Here is a 21198-nt window from a genome sequence, read left to right as displayed (position 1 = left end):
GCGAGTCCCTGTGAGTCTCTGTGTGTCTCTGTGTGTCTCTGCGAGTCTCTGTGAGTCTCTGTGTGTCTCTGTGTGTCTTTGTGTGTCTCTATTTGTCTCTTTGAGTCTCTGTGAGTCTCTGTGTGTCTCTGTGAGTCTCTGATTCTCTCTGTGAGTCTCTGTGAGTCTCTTTGTGTCTCTTTGTGTCTCTGTGTCTCTGTGAGTCTCTGTGTGTCTCTGTGAGTCTCGGTGTCTGTAACTCTGTTTGTGTCTCTGTTTTGCAGGCCTATCGAGCAATGCTGGATTATAAATCACAGACACTCACACACACAGACATACACACATTATAACGCACACACATTATAACACACACATTATAACACACACAGACATTATAACACACAGAGACACACACATTATAACACACACATTATAACGCACACATTATAACACACACACACATTATAACACACATTATAACACACACATTATAACACACACACATTATAACACACACATTATAACACACACATTATAACACACACACATTATAACACACACACATTATAACACACACACACATTATAACACACACATTATAACACACACATTATAACACACACATTATAACACACATTATAACACACACATTATAACACACACATTATAACACACACACCACGCGAATTCAAATGTTAATGTTAACACAACGTTTACTTGATTTAAATGTTAATTTTAACACTCAACGTGTAATCGATTTAAATGTTCATTTTAACTCAACGTTTAATTGATTTAAATGTTAATTTTAACTCAACGTTTAATCGATTTAAAAGTAAATTTTAACACTCAAGGTTTAACTGATTTAATTGTTAATTTTAACACTCACCATAATTTTAACACTCAAAGTTTAATTGATTTCAATGTTAATTTTAACACTCAAAGTTTAATTGATTTAAATGTTAATTTTAACACTCAAAGTTTAATTGATTTAAATGTTAATTTTAACACTCAAGGTTTAATTGATTTAAATGTTAATTTTAACACTCAAAGTTTAATTGATTTAAATGTTAATTTTAACACTCAAGGTTTAATTGATTTAAATGTTAATTTTAACACTCAAAGTTTAATTGATTTAAATGTTAATTTTAACACTCAAAGTTTAATTGATTTAAATGTTAATTTTAACACTCAAAGTTTAATTGATTTAAACGATTTTATTATTCCTGGGGGGTGGGAGTGGGCTAGTGGTCAGATATAAAATATAACCACTTGGGATAATGCATGAACATTCGATAACAATGTTAATAATATTAACGTTTTGATTCAAAGCTTTCGTGACTGCAGTAATTCATATTCTTAGTTTTTTCGGTAAAGTCAAGAAAACTAAGAATATAATATTAACGTTAGCAACAATCCTAAGACATCATTACCACGATTATATAATTATTTTAAACACAAATTTGTGTGTGTGTATATTAGTTAAATTATTTCGATTGCTTTCGAAAGAAGCAATTAAACCGATGATTGCTTATTGATAACCGATCGATAACTCTGTGAGTCTTGAGAATGTCGCCCTAATTGCGGGTTTCTTCATTCAGGGTATCATCATCATCATCAGTAGTAGTATCATCATCAGTAGTATCATCATCAGTAGTAGTATCATCATCATCATCAGTAGTAGTATCATCATCATCAGTAGTATTAGTAGTATCATCATCATCATTAGTATCATAATCATCATCAGTAGTATTAGTAGTATCATCATCATCAGTAGTAGTATCATCATCATCAGTAGTATCATCATCATCAGTAGTAGTATCATCATCAGTAGTAGTATCATCATCATCAGTAGTAGTATCATCATCATCAGTAGTAGTATCATCATCAGTAGTAGTATCATCATCAGTAATAGTATCATCATCAGTAGTGTCATCATCATCATCAGTAGTAGTATCATCATCAGTAGTAGTAGTATCATCATCATCAGTAGTAGTATCATCATTATCAGTAGTATCATCATCAGTAGTAGTATCATCATCATCAGTAGTAGTATCATCATCATGAGTAGTAGTATAATCATCAGGAGTAGTAGTATCATCGTCATCAGTAATAGTATCATCATCTTCAGTAGTATCATCATCATCTGTAGTAGTAGTATCATCATCAGTAGTAGTAGTATCATCATCATCAGTAGTATCATCATCATCAGTAGTAGTATCATCATCATCAGTAGTAGTATCATCATCAGTAGTAGTATCATCATCAGTAATAGTATCATCATCATCAGTAGTGTCATCATCATCATCAGTAGTAGTATCATCATCAGTAGTAGTAGTATCATCATCATCAGTAGTAGTATCATCATCATCAGTAGTATCATCATCAGTAGTATCATCATCATCAGTAGTAGTATCATCATCATGAGTAGTAGTATAATCATCAGTAGTAGTAGTATCATCGTCCTCAGTAATAGTATCATCATCTTCAGTAGTATCATCATCATCATCAGTAGTAGTAGTTTGATCATCAGTAGTAGTATCACCATCAGTAGTAGTAGTATCATCATCATCAGTAGTAGTATCATCATCAGTAGTATCATCATCATCAGTAGTAGTATCATCATCAGCAGCAGTAGTAGTATCATCATCATCAGCAGCAGTAGTAGTTGTTCTTGTTTGGATGAATTAACTTTTGTAAGAGCTCTGAGATATCACATCTCACCCAATTCCCTCAACCACAGATCTGTTGATGATGATCGTGATGATGATCGTGATGATGATTGTCATGGTGATGATTGTGATGATGATCATAATGTTGATTGTGATGATTGGCATGATTGGCATGATGATCATTGTGATGATCATTATTGTAATCATGATTATGATGATTGTGATGATGGTGATTGTAATGATGATGACCATGATGGTGATTGCAATGATGATTATTGTAATTATGATGATTGTAATGACAATGATTGTAATGATGATGATGATGATTGTGATGACCATTTTGGTCATTGTAATGATGATGATTGCAATGATGATCATTGTAACCACTGTGATGATTGTGACGATGACGATGATGATGTATATCGGATGTCCGTGTCACCTTCATCTGTGATTGTGTGCCCAATAAACTCAAAACGAATGGTGAAAGCTCGAGCTGGAGATGTTGACTACCTCGCCTGGTCTACAGGAGGTCGTGGGTTCGATCTCAGACACTTTGAGATGTTGACTACCTCGCTTGGTATACAGGAAGTCGTGGGTTCGATCTCAGACACTTTGAGATGTTGACTACCTCGCCTGGTATACAGGAGGTCGTGGGTTCAATCTCAGACACTGAGAGATGTTGACTACCTCGCCTCGTCTACAGGAGGTCGTGGGTTCGATCTCAGACACTGAGAGATGTTGACTACCTCGCCTGGTCTACAGGAGGTCGTGGGTTCAATCTCAGACACTTTGAGATGTTGCCTACCTCGCCTGGCTACAGGAGGTCGTGGGTTCGATCTCAGACACTGAGAGATGTTGACTACCTCGCCTGGTATACAGGAGGTCGTGGGTTCGATCTCAGACACTGAGAGATGTTGACTACCTCGCCTGGTCTACAGGAAGTCGTGGGTTCAATCTCAGACACTTTGAGATGTTGACTACCTCGCCTGGTATACAGAAGGTCGTGGGTTCTATCTCAGACACTTTGAGATGTTGACTACCTCACCTGGTCTACAGGAGGTCGTGGGTTCGATCTCAGACTCTTTGAGATGTTGACTACCTCGCCTCGTCTACAGGAGGTCGTGGGTTCGATCTCAGACACTGAGAGATGTTGACTACCTCGCCTGGTCTACAGGAGGTCGTGGGTTCAATCTCAGACACTTTGAGATGTTGCCTACCTCGCCTGGCTACAGGAGGTCGTGGGTTCGATCTCAGACACTGAGAGATGTTGACTACCTCGCCTGGTCTACAGGAGGTCGTGGGTTCGATCTCAGACACTGAGAGATGTTGACTACCTCGCCTGGTCTACAGGAAGTCGTGGGTTCAATCTCAGACACTTTGAGATGTTGACTACCTCGCCTGGTCTACAGAAGGTCGTGGGTTCTATCTCAGACACTTTGAGATGTTGACTACCTCACCTGGTCTACAGGAGGTCGTGGGTTCGATCTCAGACTCTTTGAGATGTTGACTACCTCGCCTGGTCTACAGGAGGTCGTGGGTTCTATCTCAGACACTTTGAGATGTTGACTACCTCGTCTGGTATACAGGAGGTCGTGGGTTCAATCTCAGACACTTTGAGATGTTGACTACCTCGCCTGGTCTACAGGAGGTCGTGGGTTCAATCTCAGACACTTTGAGATGTTGACTACCTCGCCTGGTCTACAGGAGGTCGTGGGTTCAATCTCAGACACTTTGAGATGTTGCCTACCTCGCCAGGTCTACAGGAGGTCGTGGGTTCGATCTCAGACACTTTGAGATGTTGACTACCTCGTCTGGTCTACAGGAGGTCATGGGTTCGATCTCAGACACTTTGAGATGTTGACTACCTCGCCTGGTATACAGGAGGTCGTGGGTTCGATCCCCAGATCCTGAGAGATGTTGACTACCTCGCCTGGTCTACAGGAGGTCGTGGGTTCAATCTCAGACACTTTGAGATGTTGACTACCTCGCCTGGTCTACAGGAGGTCGTGGGTTCGATCTCAGACACTTTGAGATGTTGACTACCTCGCCTGGTATACAGGAGGTCGTGGGTTCAATCTCAGACACTTTGAGATGTTGACTACCTCGCCTGGTCTACAAGAGGTCGTGGGTTCAATCTCAGACACTTTGAGATGTTGACTACCTCGCCTGGTCTACAGGAGGTCGTGGGTTCAATCTCAGACACTTTGAGATGTTGACTACCTCGCCTGGTCTACAGGAGGTCGTGGGTTCGATCTCAGACACTTTGAGATGTTGACTACCTCGCCTGGTCTACAGGAGGTCGTGGGTTCCATCCCAGACCCTGAGAGATGTTGACTACCTCGCCTGGTCTACAGGAGGTCGTGGGTTCGATCTCAGACACTGGGAGATGTTGACTACCTCGCCTGGTCTACAGGAGGTCGTGGGTTCAATCTCAGACACTTTGAGATTTTGACTACCTCGCCTGGTCTACAGGAAGTCGTGGGTTCGATCTCAGACACTGAGAGATGTTGACTACCTCGCCTGGTCTACAGGAGGTCGTGGGTTCGATCCCAGACCATGGTAGCGTCCATCTTAGGTAGAGGGGGCGCCATCTTAGGTGGGGGGGGGGGGGAGGCGCCATCTTAGGTGGGGGGGGGCATCTTAGGTGGGCGTAACGCCATCTTCGGTTCGGGGGGGGGGGGGGGGGGACGCCATCTTAGGTGAGGGAGTGACGCCATCTTAGGTGAGGGAGTGACGCCATCTTAGGTGAGGGAGACTCCACGTTAGGTTAGACTTAAAGCTTCACGTGACTGCAGGAATTAATATTCTTTGGGTTTTATCGGTAAAGTCGCGACTGCCGGTTTATTCCAAATGCGCAGCGTTTGCTTGGAAATTGATCTCCACTCAATCGTTACGTTGACCAACAACTCAGACACGTGACAAAAAACTCAGCCACGTGATGAGCAGCTTAGCCACGTGACGAGCAGCTCAGCCACGTGACGAGCAGCTCAGCCACGTGACGAGCAACTCAGACACGTGACGAACAACACACACTACACACACCTGTACACACACACTACACACACCTGTACACACACCTGTACACACACACTACACACACACTACACACGTACACACACCTGTACACACACACTACACACTACACACACACTACACACTACACACACACACTACACACACCTGTACACACACACTACACACTACACACACACACTACACACACCTGTACACACACACTACACACAACACACACCTGTACACACACCTGTACACACACACTACACACTACACACACACACTACACACACCTGTTCACACACACACTACACACACCTGTACACAAACACTACACACACCTGTACACACACACTACACACACCTGTACACACACACACACTACACACACCTGTACACACACACTATACACACCTGTACACAAACACTACACACACCTGTACACACACACACACTACACACACCTGTACACACACACTACACACACCTGTACACACACACTACACACACCTGTACACACACACTACACACACCTGTACACACACACTACACACACCTGTACACACACACTACACACACCTGTACACACACTACACACGTACACACACCTGTACACACACACTACACACACCTGTACACACACACTACACACACCTGTACACTCACACTACACACACCTGTACACTCACACACTACACACACCTGTACACACACCTGTACAAAGACAAAGACAAAGATCCCCCATATAGCCTTAACAGACTGTAGGGGCAAGTGCTGTTAGCGAGCACCTATGAAGGCCGGAACGGTACACGAGGGGGTGGGTGGCCAGCACCACGCCCGACCGCCTTTGTCTCCCTAGTGGCAATGTTTACACACCGCACCAGGTACTCATTTGAGGCTGAGTCGACCTAGGGGAGGCCCGGGACCGGTTCAGATAATCGTCACTGGTGTTGGCCGTGAGCGGGAATCGAACCCGGGTCGCCAGGTTCATAGCGCAGCGTAGCGCTAACCACTACAATATCGCTCCCCACACACCTGGACACACACACTACACACTACACACACCTGTACAGACACCTGTACACACACACTACACACACCTGTACACACTACACACTACACACACCTGTACACACACACTACACACTACACACACACACTACACACACCTGTACACACACACTACACACACCTGTACACACACACTACACACTACACACACCTGTACACACACCTGTACACACACACTACACACACACTACACACTACACACACCTGTACACACACACTACACACACCTGTACACACACACTACACACACCTGTACACACACACACTACACACACCTGTACACACACCTGTACACACACACTACACACACTTGTACACACACCTGTACATACACACTACACACACACTACACACACCTGTACACACACACTACACACACACCTGTACACACACACTACACACACCTGTACAAACACACTACACACACCTGTACACACACCTGTACACACCTGTACACACACACTACACACACCTGTACACACACACACTACACAACAACAACAACAACAACCGCCATTCGCCACTAAGTGGTGGTGACGTCACCACGACGCTTGTGCCAGGCTATGTGCACCCTGAGGCCACGTGAAGTGTCGAACGCCCGCTGGCAGGAGGTCACGGGGCAGACCCAGCAGGTGCCACGGGTCGACTGACTGAGATGAGTGGCTGATGCACCACCTGTGCCCCCTACTGTGCCAACCTGCTGTGCTTTAGCCACCCGGCGCTCCGCTCGTTGTTCTGAGCGTCGCTCCTCCGCCCACCGTTGTTGTTGGAGGGCGACTGCCTCCAACTGCGCAGTAGCATCCTTCACGAGCCTCCTCCACAGAGGCCGATCTTGACACCGCTGGTACCAGTCATCGGCAAGTCCACTCAGCTCCACGTCCTCCTGTACCACGTCACTCCATCTCTTCTCTAGCCCGTGCCGCGCCCGTTTAGCCCCCTCAATCCGGCCGAACAAAAGCTGTTTCGGCATGCGGTGGCTGGGCATGTGGGCTACATGACCCAGCCATCGCAGCCTTGCCTACCGGAGGAGCTCACCGATGGGACCTTGCCCAGATCTTTCAAGGATTTGTGAGCTCCTCACACAATCCAGTCTGGTTAAACCCAGGATGGATCATAGGCAGGCCAGCCTAAATGTTTCTAACCGGCGAAGATGTTCCATTAGGGGGGTCCACGTTTCACAAGCGTAGAGAAGGGAGGGAATGACCGTGGTCGAGAAGACCTGAAGCTTAGTGCGGAGCGACAGACCAGGTAGCTTCCACACAGCGTTACGCAACCGATGAAAAGATATTGCCGCTCGACTGATTCGGAGTGAGACCTCTGCTATTAAACTGGAGCCAGTCATAAGCACACTGCCCAGGTATGGGAAACTCTCCACTCTCTCCACAACTGCCCCATCACCGACTGGGAGTTGTGGGGGTGGAGTGTCCGATGGTACAAAATACCCAGGCAGGTGCTTAGTTTTGGTGGGGCTGATGGTAAGGCCCCACCTCTTAGTGGCACGCTCCAGTCTCAGCAGCAGCGTCTCCAACTCCTCCTCTGACTGAGCAGCTATTACCAAGTCATCAGCATACATAACGTGGTTGAGCAATAGGGAGCCATCCCTTGACCGCACCCGGGCATCGATTAGCCTCCCATTATATCTGTACCATATGGAGATTCCCCCGGTACAGCTATTGAAGGCTTCACGAACTACGTGGTCAAAATAGATGTTAAATAATGTGGGAGCCAGAGGACATCCCTGTCGCACCCCAAGGTGTACAGGGAATGGCTCTGACTCCCGGCCACGTAGTTTTACCCGGGCCCGCTCACCATCATGAAGGTCCTTAATGATCGTGAGCAGAGGGTCAGGTACTCCAAAAGCACGAAGAACGACCCAGAGCCCAGGCCTACTGATGGTATCATAGGCCTTGACCAGGTCAATAAAGCAGAGATGTAGGTCTTGTTGGAATTCCCTACACCTCTGCTGTAGCAGACGGACAGAAAATATGGTATCTGTGCAGGACCGCCCTTTCCTGAAACCGCATTGGGGCTCCACAAGCCTCTCCTCAGCGTGCCTGGCAAGGCGATGCTGAATAATCCTTGCCAGGACCTTTCCCGGCACACTGAGTGAGATGCCCCTGTAGTTGTTACAGTCTGTGCGGTCCCCCTTCTTAAAAAGGGGGACCACCAGGGCATCCTTCCAATCCTGCGGAACCCGTCCAGTGGTCCAGACTGTTGTTATGATGTCATATAGGTCAGTCTGTGCACAAACGCCACCCTCCCTCAGCATTTCGCTTGGGAGATCATCTCTGCCCGCTGGCTTTCCTGGTCTCAGACTCCGGATCGCCTTCAATACTTCCTCAGCAGATGGCACCTCAGCCAGCCACTCACAGGGGGTGACTTCATCCAATATTTGAGGCACCGCAGCCTCAGCAGGGTCATCCTCACTTTGTGCCACGATGTTTTCCTGGCTGAGGGATTTTCCCTCCCCCAGGACCTCACAGAAAGGCTCAGCAAATCTGCGAACCTGTTCCTGGGGGTCGGAAATTGGATCACCGTTTTTTCCCCTAATGATGGTAATAGGTGTGGTGCTGCAGGTTACTTTTTTGATGGAGTTAAATAGAGATTTGTGATCACGGGCCACTGAGGCAGACTCCATCTCCTCAGCAACCCGCGACCACCACCCATCCTTGCAGCGCCTCACGGCTCTCCGAACCTCCGAGCGAAGGCTGCGGTAAGCCTCCTCATTCTCTGACGTGGGATTCTGTAGCCGATGACAGTGGGCCTGTCGCTTTTTCTCAACCATCCTGAACAACTCCTCTGTCATCCAGGGTGTCTGGGGAGGTCTGGACCGCGTACCCAAAGCAGCCATTGCAGCTGCATGAGTCACAGTCCTAAACCTCGCCCATTTACCCTCGACATCAGGAGGAGTCGGGGACGATGCCAATCCCAGCCGCAAGCGATGATGAAATTCTCGCTTGCAACTTTCATCAGATAACTGAGACCAGGCCACTTTAGGTTGGAATGGGGTCCTGGGTGTACACCCACCACCGGAGTGGAAGAATGGCAGGCGCATCTTACAGATGACTAGTCGATGGTCAGAGGGCAGATCAGCTCCACGGTAGGTCCTGGTGTCAAGGACATGGGCTCGCATTCGCTGGTCTGTCACTATGTAGTCCAGCAGATGTTCTTGCTTGGACCCGGCATGCATCCATGATGTTGTGTGGATGCGCCGATGCCGGAACAGCGTGTTGGTAATTACAAGCCCATGGGCTGCACAAAAATCTAGCAGCCTCCTACCGTTGTTATTGAGCTGATCTGGCCCATGCCCTCCAATCACTCCAGACCAGGTGCCAGTATCATGACCAACTCAGGCATTGAAGTCACCCAACATGATGACTCTATCCCGAGGGGCCACTTTAGCCAGCACCTGTGACAGGAGGTCATAGAAGGCATCTGACTCATCGGCTTTGCCTGCATCCCTCCACGGATGTTCATCTTCGGTGGGGGCATAAGTAACCACGACCACCATTCCTCGCCTCCGGTTGATGGGAAGGCGAGCCCAAAGTAGCCTGGGGCTTACAGCTTCCCACACCTCACCGCCACGCTCCCACGCCCCCTTTATTCTTTTGTTCAAAAGAAGACCCACACCCTGTTGTTTGGAGGTCTGCTGCCCCGAGTAGAGGACTGTCCACCCCTCATGGTGGCAGGAGCCAGAGCCGGTCCACCGGACCTCCTGAATGCCGCATAGAATCAGGCGGTACCGGTCCAGCTCCCGACAGAGGAGTGGCAGCCTCTCCTCTGCAGTGAGCGTTCGAACATTCCACGTGGCCACCCGTAGTGGCTTTTCGTTGTTTCTGGAGTAGCCCCGAGGGTAGGTATTCAATCTCCTAGCTCCGCCAATTGGGGTTTGGCCAGGAGACGTCATAGACGCCTGGCCCCCCGAGGCCTCCGGCACAAGCTTAGTTGTTACATATTTCAGTTTAATTCGTGGTTTCGTGGTAATTAATTGAAGGTGGAGGGGTTACCAGCCCCTCGCACTCGTCCAGAGCCCCCGTTTAGCCCCTGTGGTGGACACATATGCCATGAGGGGAGGAGCCAATCAAAATTGGATCTCCCCCCACAGCGCTGTCCACGACAGAGTTGCCCGTCCGGCACCGTGAGGAGGTAGGGGGTTGTTTTGCCGGACACACACACTACACACACACTACACACACCTGTACACACACACTACACACACACTACACACACACTACACACACCTGTACACACACACTACACACACACCTGTACACACACACTACACACACACTACACACACACTACACACACCTGTACACACACCTGTACAAACACACTACACACACTACACACACCTGTACATACACACACACTACACACACCTGTACCCACACATGTACACACACACACCTGTACACACACACACTACACACACACCTGTACACACACCTGTAAACACCTGTACACACACACTACACACACCTGTACACACACACTACACAACAACAACAACCGCCATTCGCCACTAAGTTGCGGTGACGTCACCACGACGCTTGTGCCAGGCTATGTGCACCCTGAGGCCACGTGAAGTGTCGAACGCCCGCTGGCATGAGGTCACGGGGCAGACCCAGCAGGTGCCACGGGTCGACTGACTGAGATGACTGAGATGACTGGCTGATGCACCACCTGTGCCCCCTACTGTGCCAACCTGCTGTGCTTTAGCCACCCGGCGCTCCGCTCGTTGTTCTGAGCGTCGCTCCTCCGCCCACCGTTGTTGTTGGAGGGCGACTGCCTCCAACTGCCCAGTAGCATCCTTCACGAGCCTCCTCCACAGAGGCCGATCTTGACACCGCTGGTACCAGTCATCGGCAAGTCCACTCAGCTCCACGTCCTCCTGTACCACGTCACTCCATCTCTTCTCTAGCCCGTGCCGCGCCCGTTTAGCCCCCTCAATCCGGCCGAACAAAAGCTGTTTCGGCATGCGGTGGCTGGGCATGCGGGCTACATGACCCAGCCATCGCAGCCTTCCCCGCCGGAGGAGCTCACCGATGGGACCTTGCCCAGATCTTTCAAGGATTTGTGAGCTCCTCACACAATCCAGTCTGGTTAAACCCAGGATGGATCATAGGCAGGCCAGCCTAAATGTTTCTAACCGGCGAAGATGTTCCATTAGGGGGGTCCACGTTTCGCAAGCGTAGAGAAGGGAAGGAATGACCGTGGCCAAGAAGACCTGAAGCTTAGTGCGGAGCGACAGACCAGGTAGCTTCCACACAGCGTTACACAACCGATGAAAATATATTGCGGCTCGACTGATTCGGAGTGAGACCTCTGCTGTTAAACTGGAGCCAGTCATAAGCACACTGCCCAGGTATGGGAAACTCTCCACTCTCTCCACAACTGCCCCATCACCGATTGGGAGTTGTGGGGGTGGAGTGTCCGATGGTACAAAATACCCAGGCAGGTGCTTAGTTTTGGTGGGGCTGATGGTAAGGCCCCACCTCTTAGTGGCACGCTCCAGTCTCAGCAGCAGCGTCTCCAATTCCTCCTCTGAATGAGCAGCTATTACCAAATCATCAGCATACATAACGTGGTTGAGCAATAGGGAGCCATCCCTTGACCGCACCCGGGCATCGATCAGCCTCCCATTATATCTGTACCATATGGAGATTCCCCCGGTACAGCTATTGAAGGCTTCACGAACTACGTGGTCAAAATAGATGTTAAATAATGTGGGAGCCAGAGGACATCTCTGTCGCACCCCAAGGTGTACATGGAATGGCTCTGACTCCCGGCCACGTAGTTTTACCCGGGCCCACTCACCATCATGAAGGTCCTTAATGATCGTGAGCAGAGGGTCAGGTACTCCAAAAGCACGAAGAACGACCCAGAGCCCAGGCCTACTGATGGTATCATAGGCCTTGACCAGGTCAATAAAGCAGAGATGTAGGTCTTAACACACACACCTGTACACACACACCTGTACACACACCACACACACACACACCTGTACACACACACACACACCTGTACACACACACACCTATAATCACACACACACCTGTACACACACCACACACACCTGTACACACACACACCTATAAACACACACACACACACCTGTACACACACACCTGTGCACACACACACCTGTACACACACACACACCACACACACACCTGTACACACACACACCTGTACACACAACACACCTGTACACACAACACACCTGTACACACACACCTGTACACACACCTGTACACACACACACCTGTACACACAACACACCTGTACACACACATCTGTACACACAACACACCTGTACACACAACACACCTGTACACACACACCTGTACACACACCTGTACACACACACCTGTACACACACACACACCTGTACACACAACACACCTGTACACACACACACACACACCTGTACACACACCTGTTCACACACACACACACACCCACCTGTACACACACACCTGTACACACACACCACACACACCTGTACACACACCACACATACACACCTGTACACACAACACACCTGTACACACACCACACAACACACCTAAATCTAGGAGAGCAAAACCTGTTAAAGCATCATCACCACACCTCGCCACACAGCAGCAGTCCCAGCATTCGCATTCGGGGCGAGTCAACTAAACGTTTGACCAAATGTAACAATTCACAATAAAGGTTTTTTTCGGTTAGATCGCGTTATTTATAAATGTGTCGTAACCCTCCACCACCCGACACGGCCTATCAGCATTAAAAAAAAGTGTCACGTTGACAAAAGACAAATAATTCACTACTTCAGCCCACCGGTGTGTTGAAGAGTTAATCCACATTTACAGTTTGAGTTGTACTGTGACGTCTCGCTGGTAAATACATCACCAGCATCATCATCATCGGGCAATTCGCCAGAATGGTGAAGTCCTCTCTTGCTCCCGGGTTTTATATGGAGCAGCGGCAAGGTGACATCATCACTTAACTCATATCAGGTGCAGTGATTAGAGGCGGAGGTGGTGGAGGGGGGTATTGTAATTATATAATCGATTAGTAATCAGTCATTGGTTATGATTAGCAATGAGTTGTAGACTAGCAATTAGTTGTAATGCTACTTGTTACTGTGATTATAATGCTACGTTAGTAATCCGTTAATTGGTATGTGTTTCCCCATATAAGGAATTGTAATGTGCATTATTTAACAAAACGCTGGCTTCTAGGCCGCACTAAGCCTGTAGCTGTCAGAGCGATTAAAGTTTCTTTTATTCAAATGTAACAAGGCTAATTTTTTTTCAAAGTTGATGAACTTTGCATGGACACTCGCATGAGGTTACGTGAATATCCAAGTGGCCCTTGGCAGACGAAAAAGGTTCCACACCCCTGCCCTAGCACGTGACGATCCCCTAGCCCACCACCACCCTCTGTGTATACCTTGCCGGTCACGTACCTCCCGGGGTCAAGCCAGAGCGCCGCTGGCCCGGCAAAAACCTCATCCCATTGGCTGACGCTCGCACACTCTCCTGTAGGAGCGGGAAGTGCACTGAGCCCCCTCTACACCTACGCGGTGTTCACTATGACGATTCATCAGACGCCATGCCCCTAGGGCTGGTACTACACCCACCTACGCAGTGTTCGCGATGACGATTCATCTCAAGCCCCTCTAGGGCTGGTACTACACCCACCTACGGAGTGTTCGCGATGACGATTCATCGCTAGCCGTGACCCTCTAGGGCTGGTACTACACCCAGCTACGCGGTGTTCACTATGACGATTCATCAGACACCCCTCTAGGGCTGGTACTACACCCAGCTACGCGGTGTTCACTATGACGATTCATCAGACGCCATGCCCCTAGGGCTGGTACTACACCCAGCTACGGTGTTCGCTATGAGGATTCATCACTCACCTAGGGCTGTACTACACCCACCTAGGGCTGGTACTACACCCACCCACGCGGTGTTCACTATGACGATTCATCAGACACCCCCCTAGGGCTGCTACTACACCCATCTACGGAGTGTTCACTATGACGATTCATCAGACACCCCTCTAGGGCTGGTACTACACCCACCTACGGAGTGTTCACTATGAGGATTCATCAGACACCCCCCTAGGGCTGGTACTACACCCACCTACGCGGTGTTCACTATGACGATTCATCAGACACCCCCCTAGGGCTGGTACTACACCCATCTACGGGGTGTTCGCTATGAGGATTCATCAGACACCCCGCTAGGGCTGGTACTACACCCACCTACGGAGTGTTCGCGATGACGATTCATCAGACACCCCCCTAGGGCTGGTACTACACCCATCTACGGAGTGTTCGCGATGACGATTCATCGCTAGCCCCCACTAGGGCTGGTACTACACCCATCTACGGGGTGTTCGCTATGACGATTCATCAGACACCCCTCTAGGGCTGGTACTACACCCACCTACGGAGTGTTCGCGATGACGATTCATCAGACACCCCGCTAGGGCTGTACTACACCCACCTACGAGGTGTTATCGATGACGATTCATCGCTCACCTAGGGCTGGTACTACACCCACCTATGAGGTGTTCGGGATGACGATTCATCAGACACCCCCCTAGGGCTGGTACTACACCCATCTACGGGGTGTTCGCGATGAGGATTCATCACTCACCGTGACCCGCTGGGGCTGGTACTACACCCACCTACGCGGTGTTCACTATGACGATTCATCACTCACCTAGGGCTGGTACTACACCCAGCTACGCGGTGTTCACTATGACGATTCATCACTCACCTAGGGCTGGTACTACACCCAGCTACGCGGTGTTCACTATGACGATTCATCACTCGCTCCCCACTAGGGCTGTACTACACCCACCTAAGGGGTGTTCGGGATGACGATTCATCAGACACCCCACTAGGGCTGGTACTACACCCAGCTACGCGGTGTTCACTATGACGATTCATCAGACACCCCGCTAGGGCTGTACTACACCCAGCTACGCGGTGTTCACTATGGCGATTCATCAGACACCCCACTAGGGCTGGTACTACACCCAGCTACGCGGTGTTCACTATGACGATTCATCAGACACCCCTCTAGGGCTGGTACTACACCCAGCTACGCGGTGTTCGGGATGACGATTCATCGCTAGCCGTGACCCTCTAGGGCTGGTACTACACCCACCTACGCAGTGTTCGTGATGAGGATTCATCAGACACCCCTCTAGGGCTGGTACTACACCCAGCTACGGGGTGTTCACTATGAGGATTCATCAGACGCCCCTCTAGGGCTGGTACTACACCCAGCTACGGGGTGTTCACTATGACGATTCATCGCTCACCTAGGGCTGTACTACACCCACCTACGCGGTGTTCACTATGACAGATTCATCGCTCACCTAGCCCCCTCTAGGGCTGGTACTACACCCACCTACGGAGTGTTCACTATGACAGATTCATCGCTCGCCTAGCCCCCCTCTAGGGCTGGTACTACACCCACCTACGCGGTCTTCGCGATGATGATTCATCGCTCACCTAGCCCCCCGCTAGGGCTGGTACTACACAGCGACGTCTGAGATGTCACCACACACGGCGACTGACAGCAGGATGGTCAAAACCCAGAGATCTTCAAGGGGGGGGGGGGGGGGGGGGGCTTTTCGAATTCAATGCCGGTGCATTCGTACGTCAATTTTCCCGTTGCGTTTCCACCGATCGTTTCCCCAAGGCAGAGTTCACCTCTTTAACTCGTGTGCAGGACAATGGTGTGCCCCCTGATGCAGAGGCACGTCTCCTTCCCCGCAGCCTTGCGGAAACGATATCCCTCCCCCGGCGGATGGTTTTAAAATCGCGTGTTGCCCATCCGTGCGAACGGGTTGTGTGCAGTGACACGGGCATTCACCCCAGGGCAGAGGTCGACCCACGCACGGGGGCATGGACATCGTTTCGAGACACCACAATGGCTCGGACGGCGGAGCATCTGCTGGTGAAACCATTGCAACATGCCCATTCGGCGGTCGGTTCGTCCGGAGAGGCCTTCACGTACGGGAGGGAGATGAGTTAGACGAAAGAATGCACGAGGTTTCGATTGCAGGACAAGCGGTCGGGTAGGCAGACACACACACACAGAGAGAGACACACAGAGAGACACACAGAGAGACACACAGAGAGAGACACAGAGAGAGAGGCACACACAACGTAGACACACAGACAGAGACATAGCATAGACACACAGAGAGGCACAGAGAGAGACACACAACACAGACACACAGGCAGACACACAAACACAGAGAGAGACACACAGAGAGACACACAGAGAGACACACAGACACAGACACACAGACAGAGAGAGACAACACAGATACACGTAGAGAGAGACACAGCATAGACACACAGACAGGCACACACAAGATAGACACAGAGAGAGACACACAACATAGACACACACAGAGAGAGACACAACATAGACACACAGAGAGGCACACAGAGAGACACACAACACAGACACACAGGCAGACACGCAAACACAGAGAGACACACACAACGTACACACACACAGGGAGAGACACACACAACATAGACACACACAGAGAGACACACAGAGAGAGACACACAACACAGACACACAGACATACACACAAACACAGAGAGACACGCACAACGTACACACACAGAGAGAGACTCACAGAACGTAGACACACACAGAGAGGCACAGAGAGAGACACACAACACAGACACACAGGCAGAGAGACACACAGAGACACACAGAGACACACAGAGAGAGACACACAGAGACACACAGAGAGAGACACAACACAGAGACACACAAGCAGAGACACACAGAGACACACAGAGAGAGACACAGAACATAGACAAACACAGAGAGACACACAACGTAGACACACACACAGAGGCACAGAGAGAGACACACAGACAGAGAGAGACAACACAGATACACGTAGAGAGAGACACACAACACAGACACACAGGCAGACACAGAGAGACACACACAACGTACATACACAGAGAGAGACACACAACGTAGACACACACAGAGAGACACACACAACATAGACACACACACAGAGACACACAGAGAGAGACACACAACAAAGACACACAGACATACACACAAACACAGAGAGACACGCACAACGTAGACACACAGAGAGAGACACACAACGTAGACACACACAGAGAGAGACACACAACGTAGACACACACACAGAGAGACACACAGAGAGAGACACACAACACAGACACACAGGCAGACACACAAACACAGAGAGACACACACAACGTACATACACAAAAAGAGACACACAACGTAGACACACACAGAGAGACACACACAACATAGACAAACACACAGAGACACACAGAGAGAGACACACAACAAAGACACACAGACATACACACAAACACAGAGAGACACGCACAACGTAGACACACACAGAGAGAGAGACACACAACGTAGACACACACAGAGAGAGACACACAACGTAGACACACACAGAGAGACACACAGAGAGAGACACACAACACAGACACACAGGCAGACACACAAACACAGAGAGACACACACAACGTACATACACAGAGAGAGACACACAACGTAGACACACACAGAGAGACACACACAACATAGACAAACACACAGAGACACACAGAGAGAGACACACAACAAAGACACACAGACATACACACAACACATAGAGAGACACGCACAACGTAGACACACAGAGAGAGAGAGACACACAACGTAGACACACACAGAGAGAGACACACAACGTAGACACACACAGAGAGACACACAGAGAGAGACACACAACAAAGACCCACAGACATACACACAAACACAGAGAGACACGCACAACGTAGACACACAGAGAGAGAGACACACAACGTAGACACACACAGAGAGAGACACACAACGTAGACACACACAGAGAGACACACAGAGAGACACACAACACAGACATACACACAAACACAGAGAGACACGCACAATGTAGACACACACACAGAGAGACACACAACGTAGACATACACAGAGAGAGACACACAACGTAGACACACACAGAGAGGCACAGAGAGAGACACACAACACAGACACACAGGCAGACACGCAAACACAGAGAGACACGCACAACGTAGACACACACACAGAGAGACACACAACATAGACACACACAGAGAGGCACAGAGAGAGACACACAGACACAGACACACAGGCAGAGAGAGACAACACAGATACACGTAGAGAGAGAGACACAGCATAGACACACAGACAGGCACACACAAGATAGACACAGAGAGAGAGACACACACACAACGTAGACACACACAGAGAGACACACAGAGAGAGACACACAACACAGACACACAGGCAGACACACAAGCAGAGAGAGACAACACAGAGACACGTAGAGAGAGAGAGACACAGCATAGACACACAGACAGACACACAAACACAGAGAGACACACAGAGAGACACACAGAGAGACACACAACATAGACACACAGACAGAGACACACAGAGACATAGAGAGAGACAACACAGATACACACAGAGAGAGACACACACAGAGACATACAGACAGACACACAGACAGACACACAGAGACACAGAGAGAGACAACACAGAGACACACAACATAGACACAGACACACAGAGAGAGACACACACCATAGACACACAGAGAGACACAACATAGACGCACAGAGACACACAGATAGACACACAACATAGACACACAGACACACAACATAGACACACAGACAGACACACAACATAGACACACAGACACACAGACAGACACACAGACAGACACACACACAGACACACAACATAGACACACAGACAGACACACAAATAGACACACAGACAGACACACAACATAGACACACAGACAGACACACAACATAGACACACAGAGACACACAGATAGACACACAACATAGACACACAAATAGACAGACACACAGACAGACACACAACATAGACACACAGACACACAACATAGACACACACAGATACACAACATAGACACACAGACAAACAGAGAGAGACACACAGACAGACACACAGAGACACATAACATAGACACACAGAGATAGACACACAACATAGACACACAGACACAACATAGACACACAGAGATAGACACACAACATAGACACGCAGACACACAACATAGACACACAGACACACAACATAGACACAGACAGACACACAGACACACAACATAGACACAACACAGACACACAACATAGACACACAGACACACAACATAGACACACAGACACAACATAGACACACAGACACACAACATAGACACAGACAGACACACAGACACACAACACAGAGACACAGACAGACACACAACATAGATACATAGACACACAACATAGACACACAGACAGAGAGAGACACACAGACAGACACACAACATAGACACACAGACACACAACATAGACACACACAGATACACAACATAGACACACAGACAAACAGAGAGAGACACACAGACAGACACACAGAGACACATAACATAGACACACAGAGATAGACACACAACATAGACACACAGACACAACATAGACACACAGAGATAGACACACAACATAGACACACAGACACACAACATAGACACACAGACACACAACATAGACACAGACAGACACACAGACACACAACATAGACACAACACAGACACACAACATAGACACACAGACACACAACATAGACACACAGACACAACATAGACACACAGACACACAACATAGACACAGACAGACACACAGACACACAACACAGAGACACAGACAGACACACAACATAGACACATAGACACACAACATAGACACACAGACAGAGAGAGACACACAGACAGACACACAACATAGACACACAACACAGACACACAACATAGACACACAACATAGACACACAGACACAACATAGACACACAACATAGACACACAACATAGACACACAGACACACAGAGAGAGACACACAGACACACAACACAGACACACAACATAGACACAACACAGACACACAACATAGACACACAACATAGACACACAGACACACAACATAGACACACAACATAGACACACAGACACACAACATAGACACACAGACACAACATAGACACACAACATAGACACACAGACACACAACATAGACACACAACACAGACACACAGACACACATAGACACACAGACAGACACACAACATAGACACACAGACACACAACATAGACACACAGACACACAACATAGACACACAACACAGACACACACAGACACACAACATAGACACACAGACACACAACGTAGACATACAGACACACAACATAGACACACAGACACAACATAGACACGCAGACACACAACATAGACACACAGACACACACAGACACACATAGACACACACACACAGACACACAACATAGACACACAACAT

At 48.7% G+C, this 21198-nt stretch overlaps 1 protein-coding gene across 1 annotated transcript in view; it reads left to right on the top strand.

Annotated features, from left to right (window-relative positions):
- Positions 1–3134, top strand: part of LOC116937853 (uncharacterized) — a 29599-nt gene extending 26465 nt beyond the window's left edge. Inside the window, exon 4 of the mRNA XM_032944968.2 lies at positions 264–3134. Coding sequence (XP_032800859.2) covers positions 264–289 — 26 coding nt within the window. The 3' untranslated portion in view covers positions 290–3134. The remainder of the gene's footprint in view (positions 1–263) is intronic.
- The last annotated feature ends 18064 nt before the right edge of the window (positions 3135–21198 follow it).

The sequence above is a fragment of the Petromyzon marinus genome (genome assembly GCF_048934315.1).
Source record: "Petromyzon marinus isolate PM22_M1 ecotype Great Lakes invasive population chromosome 85 unlocalized genomic scaffold, UKy_Petmar_22M1.pri1.0 chr85_unloc.1, whole genome shotgun sequence".
In the NCBI taxonomy this organism is placed as follows: domain Eukaryota; kingdom Metazoa; phylum Chordata; class Hyperoartia; order Petromyzontiformes; family Petromyzontidae; genus Petromyzon; species Petromyzon marinus.
This window is presented reverse-complemented; position numbering and strand designations above follow the sequence as displayed.